The 12,289-nt window shown below is 44.3% G+C and overlaps 1 protein-coding gene across 1 annotated transcript; it reads left to right on the top strand.

The window, feature by feature from the left end:
* Window positions 1–2,077: 2,077 nt before the first annotated feature.
* Window positions 2,078–11,652, top strand: RHOF (ras homolog family member F, filopodia associated). Its single transcript, XM_062009703.1, has 5 exons — window positions 2,078–2,296; window positions 2,428–2,515; window positions 8,421–8,530; window positions 9,236–9,370; window positions 10,097–11,652. Exons 1-5 carry the CDS (start codon window positions 2,132–2,134, stop codon window positions 10,259–10,261), a joined length of 663 nt encoding a protein of 220 aa, XP_061865687.1. The 5' UTR covers window positions 2,078–2,131; the 3' UTR covers window positions 10,262–11,652.
* Window positions 11,653–12,289: the final 637 nt, after the last annotated feature.

Genomic DNA, 12,289 nt, shown 5'->3' with positions numbered 1-12,289 from the left:
GCCTCTCCCTCTGTACATGCTGTAGTGGGAATTCATCACTGAAAACACAAATATTTAATATCACTGGTAATGTTCAAAAATAAATATTTAAGGCTCTGTCTTGTTATGCACATTCTTAACTAAGCTTATGAATATTTCCTTTGATATAAATGGGGCTACTTGTTCTTATTGTGAGGTTTTTCAGTCTCTGTAAAGCTGGGGTCTGTATGATCAAGAAAATTCTTGAGTGTGTTTCAGAATTGTATTTCTAAAGGCGTTTAGTAATAACAGGTCCCCATTCTTGTCTAGTTTATGCTCCCATATAAAAACTAATAATATGACTATACAGCAGATGGCGTGTGCTGTTACTCCTCTTGGCAGAGAAGAGCTTAATTGAAATTGGAAATGAAGAACTTTTACAGCATTCAGAGTTCCCCCAAAGAGAAGAACGTAGCTAACTAGAATATTCACTGGGGAAAAAAACCCAAACCCCAGAATTACAGTACTCAGTTACAGACTACAAAGTCTGTAACTTCTGATACTATCCATTGATAGTGTCATACATCGTGTGATGCTGGTTTTGGGACAGGTACAAATAAATCATTTCAGGGTAAAAATTCTTCCCTGGGCCATTCATTCCTGTGTGATGCTGAAATGCCCTAGCCATTACAGTCAGCGGGAGCTGATGGCTTTTACTGTGCTCCAGATAACATTGCAGTTCATAAGGCATCTTTTGGACAGCCTGTGTATTCTACACGTCTGTTTCAACTTTTTCCTCAGTAAAACGTTTAGCTTTAAATAGAGTTGGATTTAGCTGTTTTTTTTTTAATTATTATTTGAACTATAGGACACTTTGTTGGGTATTTACACATCCTCCCTCCTCCATATCGCCAAAATATCCTTTTCTAGCTTTTTGTTTGCCCTCTGCACAAAGCAAGGCATTCCTTGAACGGGATGCAGAGTGCAGCCGTGTTTGCGTTTGGTCTAGAAGGCCATCTAGTGACACAATTGCGCATGAGAAAATGCAAAGCCCTGTCTGAGTTGTGATTTTTTCTTCCCTTAGTTGAATGATTTGCCACACTCAGGCTCAAGCATGCCTTTGGACCTTGCTGCTGTTCCAACAAGTGACATTTCAAAAACCTGAGAGTCAATTTTGAGAACTGATAAGGGTTTATTTGAGACGAGCACACTGTTAGTCTCTGCTGGGAAAGAAACAGAGTGTTTTGTGCAGAATGGCAGTAAACTGGCACCTGAGTAGGTCTCTCCAAACACAGAGTTCCTCCCTTGACCTGTTATCAGAGACAAATATACATCCAGCTGTTGTACAAAACAATGCCAGGGAGGTGCTTGAGGCCATCCCGCCTCTGCAATTAAAATGTAAACTTCCACTTTATTTTCACCCCAGCTCACCTTGGATGGCAGGGGCTGGGTGATTAAGTGATTGAGCAGAGCTGTGGGTTCCTACTTGAGCAATAAATACAGTAAAAAGAAGCAGCAACTCACCTTTGCTCAGGGGTTGTCTGCCTCTCTGCATAGCTAGCACTGCATTGCCATGTTCTACGCTCTTCCCTTGGCTGCCAGGACTGGGATCTGCCACTGAAGACATTGAAACTGAACTGGATGATATCCCCTCAGGCCTGAGGTACCTGAGGTAAACCGACATGGCGCCTGAGGTCCAAGGGGGCTCCTTGAGGAGTGTGGGGGAGGACGCTGGAACCACTGGTCAGGGATGAGCAACCCAAGCGTGGACAATACGGTGGGTGGATGGTAAATGCAAAACAGACAGGCCTCAGGCTCACCGGGAAGATGAGAGTGAGCAGCCCCCAAGGGTTTTGGCGGGAGAAGGCCTGACAGGCTGCTGAAGGGACTATTCTTGCGGCGCCCACCGGGCCCACTCCAACGCCGGGGCCCCGCGAGTGACCCTGGCAGCCGCACCGCCGTGAGGGGCCGAGAAGGTCGAGGCTTCGTGGAGAAGCGGCTGCGGCGGCGGCGCGGTCCCGGGCGGGGCCCTGAGGCACCTGAGGCGCCGGCGCCCGCGGCGCGGCCAATCCCCGGCGGGGCGCGGGCGGCGCCTGCCCGCCCCGGGGCGCCCGTGGCGCGGCGGCTGCTGAGGGGAGCAGCGTGTGGGCCCCGCTGCGCCCGGCCCCGCTCCATGGAGGCGGCTAACGGGGCCCTGCCCGACGGCGCGGCGGGGGCTTCCCGCGGGAGCGCGGCCGCCCCGTCGGGCAGGAAAGAGGTGAAGATGGTGATCGTGGGGGACGGCGGCTGCGGGAAGACGTCGCTGCTGATGGTGTATGCTAAGGGCTCCTTCCCCGAGGTGAGGGGGCTGTCCCGCCGCCGAGCCCGGCCGGGCCGGGGCACGAAGGGGCTGGCGGCCGCCCGGTAACGCGGCCGGTGCTGGCTGGGAGCTGCTTGTCCCAGCTAGAACTGTCCCTTTTCCCTTTGCAGCAATACGCGCCGTCCGTCTTCGAGAAGTATACAGCCAGCGTTACGGTGGGCAAAAAGGAGGTCACCCTAAATTTGTACGATACCGCAGGTAAGGGGGTTTTCACATCTTGCTTTCTATTTTCCCAGTCCCACAGGATCAGGCTGCCAGAGGCTGTTTCTCTGGGGATGCTGGGATGGGACCGCGCTGGGCCACCGGCCGCGGACTGAGCCCAAACCCGGCCGCGGGTTTTCATAACTTGGGACAGATAAGCAGCAACTGATTTTAGCAGTGTAAAGTGCTGCTCCTGAGAACGTGCCTGTATTTCCATTCCTGCAGCTTTGGCTGTGTCAGCTTAAAGTAGACTAATATTTGAAGGCTGTAAATCTGGACACATTTTCAAATGTCTCATTTTAGTAGCATACTTGTAGGATAATACCACAGTAAAGGCTGCTGGAGATTGAAGTATAAACAAAACAACAGCCATTTGCTGTTGCCTGCATAATTGTGCCTTGCAGAAATAAAAGGGTTGCTCGTCTAATGGCAGTTCTAGCCATGCACTTGTTCGTTTTCCTAACAACCTTATTTATTGAGAAAATGGTATCAAATAGCAAACATATCTGAAGGTATTAAAATCCAGTTCCCGGATGCAAAGTATAATATAATCAACTAGGAAAATATTTTAATCTCCTGCCGTGTGTGATCACGTAGCGAAAGAGCTTGTGTTCAAAATAAAAAGCCTGTAGCAGTAAGAGTTATTTGAAAATGCTGGTAGTTCATTCAGGTTCATTTCAGGTACTTGTGAAATGGTTTCATTTGAAGTTCCTAGACTGTTATCCAGCTGTGTTCCTAAATGAACCCTAAAGTTGACACGTGCTTTGTTTCAGCTCAGTGTAAGTCATCTGTTTCAGTTCAGGCCTGTGGAGTTGTTCCAAATTTACACCAAGGCAAAAAAGAAGCAAATGTAGTCTATATTCATTTTTAATAGTAGTAAAGCACATCTTCCACACTGTATGTGACATCTGAATAGATAATTTTACAGGTTTTTAATCTAAAAGTGAGTTTTATCACTAATCCTTACTGCAGTACAGTAACAGCCTGAGCACTCAATTGATCAATATACCTTTTTATGTCAGTGTTCTTCAATCTAGCAATTTGGATAACGTGGCTTCTGCTGAATGGGAAGGCTTTTGTGTTTAAGCCTTAACAGAAAAGAGAAGGGCTAAAATCTAGTGTGAAAGAGGGATTTCCTCACCATGGTGTGCTGTTGGCACAAAGAACTTGCCACAGTGAACGTTGTTGAGTTTTTCTATTTGTTCACCGTCAGTGTGGAATTTTGGAGTGTCACGTAGTTCTTGATACTTGGCAGGCTCATTGAAAATCAGCTTCCAACGTTTGCTTTTGGAGTCTGTTCCAAGCTTTAAGGAACATGGTCTGGGTCCAGAAGTGGTGGTAGGTGGGGTGAGTTCGGTATTGCAGCACTACGCTCTTGCAAGCCTGACAGAAGTGCCCAGCTCCTTGCATCACACAGAGATCAGCCCTGTGCAAGGCCTAGAGCCACCAGAGGCTTGGAGAACATTCAGCATGGTGCTGGTGGCTTGTCTTACTTTGTTTCTTCGTTCAGGCATATAACTTCAGCTGAAAGTTCCATATTTAGTTCATAGCTATAAATACTGCCCTGCTGAAGAGCAGTGGGGTGTATTCTGTGTCTCATAAAACACTTTGGGAAGGGGAGATGCCCTTGTTGCCTAGTTGGTGGAGTTCTTTGCCATGAAAGAGGAATTGCTTTCCATCCTTATCTGAAAACCTTGAAAACCAAACACATTTCACCTCACAAAGCAGTGTCATGGCCACCAGACTACAAGTTGCTGACACTTGTCTCCTCCCTTCCTGTTAAATTTCTTTCACTTTTTGTGACTCACATCAAGATCATCAGGTGCAAAGAAGAGGGGGACATTGCCACCTTTGTGAAGGGATTTGCTGGGGAAGGGCAAAGATTAGAGTTTTGGTTCTGTTTCAAAGCTGTTTACATAGTTTTATGTTACAAACCTGTGTCATACTCTGTCATTCAAGCAGCTTTTCATCCTCTTTCTGAAGCTGGAAGTTATTCTAGAGGAAAAACACACTTCAGCACACATTTTAATCCCATCCTGTTTTGAGTCCTTAAGGGTTTGACTAGGACTAAGAGTTGTGTCCTGTCATCTAAACTCAAATAGGGCAGTAAGAGAAGAGCAAGGGGAGAATAACAAGTTTTTGTGAGACTTCTGTACTAGACTATTCTGTCTTCCTCATCAGAGATACCTCTTGCTGTTGCAGGAAGTTGGTGGTACAGATATGCAATGCATAAAGGCTTTGTAACATCGCTTGTCTCCTCTGCAAACAGGCTTTGCAGCTGCATGTTCAATTAAAAGTTTCCATTTCTTGCTGTGCTCAACTGAGGCAAAGGCATTGAGAGGTAATTTTTTACACACTCGGGGAGCAGTGTTGTTCCTTTAGCTGCAGCTTAGACACAAAGTTCAATTTCTGATGCTGTTCAGTGCAGGACTTTCACAGACCAAAGAAAAGAGCTGGGCTGGGAAGGAAGTAATGTCTCATCATTGTGGCTGCTCGCTCTGACTGGCAGGAAGCACACATGAAGCCTCCAGCAGGGTTTTTCAGTCTGTAATGACAGATGCACTGCAGCCTGAGGCCTTAGGAGAAATTTTAAAAGCTAGTTGATGCAGAATAATTGTTCACAGCTTTGAAAGGGAGGGTGTGCCCAAGGAAGACAAAAAACCCTCATCTTTTTCATTTAACTGTGCTCCCCCCGCCCAAGTGTCTTCTGCTCATTTTATTCCTGCCAAGAATGTCCATTTTCAAGATTTTTTTTTAACTAGGTATCAAAAAAACCTATCTGGAAAGCTCATAACCATGGTACTCCCATGGAGGCTGCAGAACAACAAACCAAAGAGGACTGGGTGCATCTCTGTGTGCCTGGGAAGATTCACTGTCGCATGGTTCTGTCTTCATCCTAACCCATGAGTGTGGGGTGTTACAGACAACTTGTGGTCACGTGTAGGAAGTGGTTGGCTGGTCTGGAGTGGGTGGCAGGATATTATTACATTCTTCCTTACCCGTTGGCAGTTGGTGGTGATGGACAGCACATAGTGGTAGACTCCTAGGCTGGGAAGTCTTGACTGTCGTTTGGCCTTTCCTGGCGATGGCTGCTGAGCAACACACAGGCTGGTGCTTCTTTGGTGGTGAATTGGTGAGGAAGAGCAGACAGAGGCGAACACACACATGAGCCTGAGACCTGTGGTTTCACTTCTTCCCATTTGCCATCACGTGAGGTTCCATTTCATGGGGCTTGGCTGCAGTGGTGTGGGTTACACAAGATGTCACAGAGGTGTGCAGGAATGTGATCTTTGCAAAGAATTAGCAAATTTTAGCTGAATGCAGCTGCATAGAGTTTATTCTTTAAAAACCACAGAGTCTCTGATGCTACAATGAATTGAGGAAGGCAGGGAGGAGTCACAGATATGCTCACACATAGGCATATATTTAACTGGTTGTTCCACAGAATGCTTTTTCTTAATTGGAGAAAGAAAACAGCTACCTGTGCTTGAAGAAGCACACCTGGAGGCTTTGCATATACATTCAGTTACTGCTTAGGTTCAGTCTTGTTCCTTCATTTTAAAGCTCTTCTACTAGATCTAAATCTGTGCCAAATTATCTCTGACCACAGACTGAGCAGCTTTACAGAGGAAAAGTCTCCCAGATCCTTTCTTGCATTTCATCAGCCACACTTAAAGACAGGGGGTGAAAGGGATTGTTTTCAGTGAGATGGATGTCAGTGTTCAGACACAGCTTGATCTGGGTCCTGTTACGACTTCAGCAACTGAAGAACTGCATCTGAGGTCTTAAAGAATAGCTTCCTCTCCCTCCAAGTGACTGCTGCAATCATCTGACCATAATATAAATGAAGCAATCACCATCTAACCTTCCCCCTGTGGTCTGTGTGCTACATACCTTGTTCTGTGCTCTGTATTTGAAAATCTGAATATCTCAGCTGCATTTTCTCATACATTAATCTTCTCAGTTTGCTTAAAACCACCCATAACCGCACAGTTGATATTGAAGATGAAGGTGCAGTTCACTGGGATATATCTACAGCTTGCAATTCAGCATATTTTAGTATAGTTTTAGCTGTATGTTCTGATTCCAAGCAAATGAATATGTTTCTTCCAAGGAGACACTCCTGTCCACCTCACAAGTTGCCAGAAGTAACTTGGAGGACCTTTTGATTTTGCAAGCTACGTTGGTAGAAGCTCAGGGGTGTGAATCCCAACAGGACAAATCCTAACACTAGGGGAAGTTAGAAAGGAAAAAAGAAGTTTGGCACCTGATGTGTTTAATGCATTTAGAGGATTATCTCAGCAACAGAATGGTAAATCGGTTGCAAACAATTAGGTGGATTTGGGAGAATAAGAAGGGCTAAGCAGTACAGTCTTTGCTCTGAATATTTATACAACATGTATAATTTCAACAATTGTCTATTATTTCTGGATTAAACCTTGAGGGATCAATCCTTCTTTGTTTTGCATCTCACTCGAGCATGCTGCTCTTGTGGGAGCTCAGGTACAGAGTGGTCCAAACCTAAGATTCCTATTTTACAGACATCTCAGGAAAACTAAGTAATAGCTTATCCAGTAAGGATTGCTTTGTAATAACTTGCATTTCAACCCATCATTTAAAATAAGAAAGAGGCCAAAGTATTGTGGAATTATTGGCCTTCTATAAGGCTGCAATTCTTCAGATTGCAGCTGGAGACAAGCCTGTGGGCTGGAGTGCTGAGTCTGTGACATGGGACTGAGCCAGGTGCCAGGGCAGGAAAAATTGGTATTAAGTTGGGACAAGCTGAAATTTTCAGCATCCCTTCATTTGAAATATCATTACAAAGATTTGAGATGTGGAACTTCCCTGGTAGGGCAATTTGTGTGCTGTGTGTACATTGTGGAGGTCATGGGAAGGAATGGCATTTTGGAAACTCGCTGCAACACAGAGACATACCCAAGTCCAGGGGCAGCATTCAGGTGGCTGATAGATCTTCCACTGGCTGCTTAAATGATGTTTTCTTCCTTAATAAAGTAGCTGGAAAAAAAGTCTTGAATGAGAAAGACTGGGGTTTTTTTTCCCTGAGCTACCAACTATATCTGGTAATCACTGCTTTCTTTAACTTAGCCTCTCAAAGCAAGACACCTTCAGACCCCAGTGTGGTAATTACTGCTAAGTCCTGTGTTGGGCAAGGGGAAGAGTATGAGTCTGAAGCAAATCAGCTTCCTCTTGTCACAGCATGTGCTAGAACATCCCTTATCAGAAGTATGACAAATCCCCTGCTTTTTCAGAATTCACCAGCATCCCTAAGATCTGCTGTGTAGTCCTGCTTCAAAGACCACTTAAGCTGGGCTCATGTTGCAGCACATCTTGTAAAATCACGTGTGCGCTGCTGCCATGAGCAGCGGTGCGAAAGGCACGGTGTGCTCATCTCTGCTTCCTCTCAGCTCACTGGCCTGGGAAAAGCAAGTTTACCACCAAGATTATTTTACCTCAGCTTTCTTGTCTAGCAAATAAAGTGCTGCTCCTCACAGAACCACATGTGGAAATGTATTTGGGAGAATGGAGCCACTGACAAGTTGCAAATGTTTTAATCAGTGACCGTCCAGTTCCTCTTGCTGATTTTGCTTTTGAGCAGCAACTTGGCAATCAGTGATTTGAACTGCTTCTAAATACTTAGCAGTTAGACAAAGCAAGCTTTTTATTAAAGCTTGCCAAGGACATGATTGATATTCTAAAGCAGCAGTTTTGTCAGTGAAGAGGAATCTCCTGCATTTAAGGGAAGATACTTTACAAGCATGGAGAACTTGCAGTCTGTGCAGTTACACCATTGGTCTTGATCTCATGTATCTTTACATATTCCCATCATCCTGCTTGTTAAGGACAGAGATTTCTTTCATTCAGAACATCCTCTGTGTTTCAGGGCAGGAGGACTACGATCGGCTACGGCCTCTTTCTTACCAGAACACAAACGTCGTGTTAATTTGTTACGATGTCATGAACCCCACTAGCTATGATAATGTAGCAGCTAAGGTAAGAGGCTTTCTTAGTTGCTTCAGCCTTTTAAATAAATCACATCTGCCTAATATATGGCAAGATAAAATAAAAAAGAGGATACTTTTAGTGCCCTGTACCCTGGGTGTCTAGATGCACAGATCATTCATCACATACTCAGCTGCAGGTCACCTTAGACATCACCTCTCGATGGCTCCTCAATGCTCAGAACTGGAACTGCCTCTGCAATACACTAAAAAGGTCAAACACCAGTGCTGAAATTGCTGTTTTATCTGTAGCAAATGCCACATGACCAACATTGCACACCAGCATTTTAGATTCAAGTCTACTTCCATCACATGCACAGGGGAGAGGCGTTGGCATCCACTTGTCTCTACTGGCATTCCTGCTAACCAGCACAACAAAGCAAGACTTGGTCCTAATTCTGCTCTTAAATATGACTTTAGAGGAGCTCTTCTGAATTTAAACAGCTATTAAATAATCCTTTTGGCACAGCAACAAATGCCACCTGTCTTTTTATAAAGTTGCTGACTTTGGGTAGGTTTTTTAAGTGTTTCTGTAATGCAAACAGTGCACATTGGGCCCTTGCCACTAGAGTAACTACTTTAAAACACTCTGAAATTGCAGCGTGGATTGAAGGCTTGTTCTGTTCCTTGACTGTATTGTTTTGGTTTAACAAAATTTAAAAAAGCCAGATGTAAAAGTTTGGTTTTCTACCATCAGTGGTATCCTGAAGTGAATCACTTCTGCAGAGGGGTCCCGCTGGTACTGATCGGCTGCAAGACAGACCTTCGGAAAGACAAAGAACAGTTGCGCAAGCTCAGGGCTTCCAGGCAGGAGCCCATTACTTACAACCAGGTAAATCCTCTTTGCAAGAGATAAAGCACACTTACTCCAATGGCATTGTTCTTCACAGTCACACATAACTCCAAAATTAGGTGATCACAGTGTCCAGATAAAGAAATTACTGCCAGCACTAACAGCTGTCTGTAGTCCTTTCTGGAAGTGACCAAATCACCACCCAATTTTAGTACTAAAGAGAAATTTAAAGAGCATTTTGCATATCTTGGGGTGTCTGAAAGGACACTATTAACTATGCCTTCTTGGCTCAACACATCTCATACTTGTTTCTTCTCACAGCTGGGTTATTACTGTTACAAATTTGTAAGCCTCGGCAAGTTTGTTGGGCTCCCTTCATAACTGTTATTAGCAGACATTGCTCCCATCACTGGTACTTTGACATAATAATGTCAAGTCTGGAAGAAAAAAACATCTCCATGTAGACATCTTGAGTATCTACCTCAGCATCTCTTTTATATGAATGTAATAGTAAGAACATTTTTACACACACTACTGGTTGTCAGTCTGCATCTCAGTCTCTAATGCACTGGACTGTTAGGCCAGGCCTAGAGGAAAAACCACTAGTTTATGTAACAGTTTATTACCAATGGCAGCTACACTCTAGCACTACACTCTGAGGCAGCCTCTTCCTCATGATACAAAATAATTCCCTTTCTTTCCCATCTCACCTTCCTTCTCTCCTACATTTGGTTTACATCATCTCTTACCTTTTACTCTTTCCAGGGAGAAGCAGCTTGTCAGCAGATTAAAGCAGAAATTTATCTGGAGTGCTCAGCCAAGTGTCGTGAGAACATAGAAAAAGTTTTTAAAGAAGCCACAAGCCTTGCACTGAATGCCATGAAAAGGTCCAGGCGCCAGGAGAAACGGACAGTGTGCTCAGTGGTGTGATCCAGGCTGGAGGAGCATCAGCTGTGCCACAGGCAAATGAGGCAGGTTTTAAAAACAGTCTAAAGACCTTTATTTTTTTTTTTCATGATGTGTTTGTATTCCTAGAAGGATTTGTATTTTAATTGTTTTTAGGATTTTTTGCACTTGGGTTGCACTGCACTGCAAGTTTCCAAAGCCCTTTGCCAACGTTAACTGCTGCTGTGTGCCTTTGTCCATCTGACTTTTGCTCCTCACTGCAAACAACCATGAGTCAGGTCTTGGACTCACTGTTGAAATTGCAACAAACAGCAACTGCTGTGATATGACTTAACTAGTGGTTTGGGGGGTTTGTTTTTACTTTTCAAGATTGTGGCATGTTGTAGCTACAATTACTGTCTTTTTCAAGCACAAAAGCTACATCTCTTAGAAGTGATGTTAGAGCAGCTTATCAGGCACCTTTGAAAAAACAGAAGTGAAATTCTGTCTCAATTTACTTGGTGGCAGGGGTGTGAGTTAGCCCCAAGCTGTCCCCAGAGTGCCCAGATGAGCATCCACTGCCTCAGTAGCTTTAGGGCTTTCCTTGCAGGGCCTGCTGCTGTAATGGAAAGTGATATTTATCAGTGGAAACACATCAATTGCTCCAATTCAGAAGTGGAGAATCATAGAAAATACTTAATTTACAGCACTCAAAGTCAGAAGTACTCCCAAGCAGCTACTATCTGTAAAGTCAGTTTTGCAATAACCTTACATAGCTTATTTAATACATGACATGCAAATATTGGTGCATGCTAGGGGAAATATTTAACTCATGTTACATGAGCTGATGAAGTCTCATCTCTACTGCTAGAAATTAAAATTTTCCCTTTTGTGATGGTGTCAGTTGTCTGTAAGGATGAAGGATGCTCCTACTGCACAACACATCTCTCAAATCTTTTCCACAACCTGTGCAGTGAGATGTCAGATTTCAGGAACAATTACTAGTTTGTAGCCATCAGAAACCAAACCCATGAGGGGGAAGGCAGTTTCTGCAGTACAGGTGCTGTTGAAAGCTTTCTGTGTAAGGCAAACTACAGCCCATCCTAAGGGAGGATACATAGGACCTGTGAACAGTAACAAGACACAACCTTTTGCCAAAAAGATTAGGCAGTGCCTGCCAGGAATCTCCTATTAGAGAAACATCACACACAGAGCCTGGGAATTGTACTACAGATTTCACACAACTTTACCCTGAAAAAGCTCTGTTTTGGAGCGAGCCATCATCATTACTTTAGATGCAGGGGAAAGAGATCTTGATCCTTGAAATCTTGCCTTTTCTGTTTGTTTCTTTCTTTCTTCCCCTAATTTGTTATGATTCAATTAAAGCTTGTGACTCCCTTCAAAGCTTGAAATGGAAATCATTTAAAACATTAAAATCACAAGTCTGTGCACATCTTTGACTATCAAAAACCTCTGCAAGAACTGTGCATCCCTTTCTCAGTGAGGAGGCATTTGTCAAAGACAGAACCACCCTTCACCTTACCCAGCATGAAACAAACATCAAATGTGAGGAAATGGCCGTGTTTACCCTCAGCTCCACAGCAGGAATCTTTAAATCTGAGTTTCTCATGCTGCAGAGCTTGGGTTTGTCACCATGTGCAGAGTTCCCTACCCCTGGAGAACCAGGGCCACTGCTCAGATCCAGCATCACTCTCAACAAGAAAAAAAAAGAAAGAATACATTTCATAAATAGAGTTCAAAGGATTTAAAAAACCCCTGACAGCATGTGCAAGTCAAAAGTTACCAGAGCAAGGTACAGCCCAGCTAGTGGGGAAGTTGCTCGAAATATGCAAATTGCAATTTATTGTTCATGCCCACGGGACAGTGACACTGCAAAGGTGATTTTGCTAGCCTCACAGCAACAGGAGAACTGATGAAACCATTTCAAGTCCGTAATGCATCTATATTTCTCCATGAGTACACCTGCTGGGAGAAGAGCATCATTTTCAGATGACAGCCAAAGCATTTGCCCAATTTGGGCTTTTTTTCTATCTCAGAGGAAGCCCCCACTGT

Source organism: Colius striatus, chromosome 17 (genome assembly GCF_028858725.1).
Source record: "Colius striatus isolate bColStr4 chromosome 17, bColStr4.1.hap1, whole genome shotgun sequence".
Classification (NCBI taxonomy): Eukaryota; Metazoa; Chordata; class Aves; order Coliiformes; family Coliidae; genus Colius; species Colius striatus.
The sequence above is the reverse complement of the archived record's forward strand: the minus strand, read 5'-3'. Positions and strand labels throughout refer to the sequence as shown.

Excerpts from the sequence above, each read along its gene's own strand:
- RHOF (XM_062009703.1), top strand. The coding sequence starts at position 2,132 with ATGGAGGCGGCTAACGGGGCCCTGCCCGACGGCGCGGCGGGGGCTTCC. Across the intron at positions 2,297-2,427 it reads CTAAGGGCTCCTTCCCCGAG|CAATACGCGCCGTCCGTCTT; the intron begins GTGAGGGGGCTG and ends TTCCCTTTGCAG. Across the intron at positions 9,371-10,096 it reads AGCCCATTACTTACAACCAG|GGAGAAGCAGCTTGTCAGCA; the intron begins GTAAATCCTCTT and ends TACTCTTTCCAG.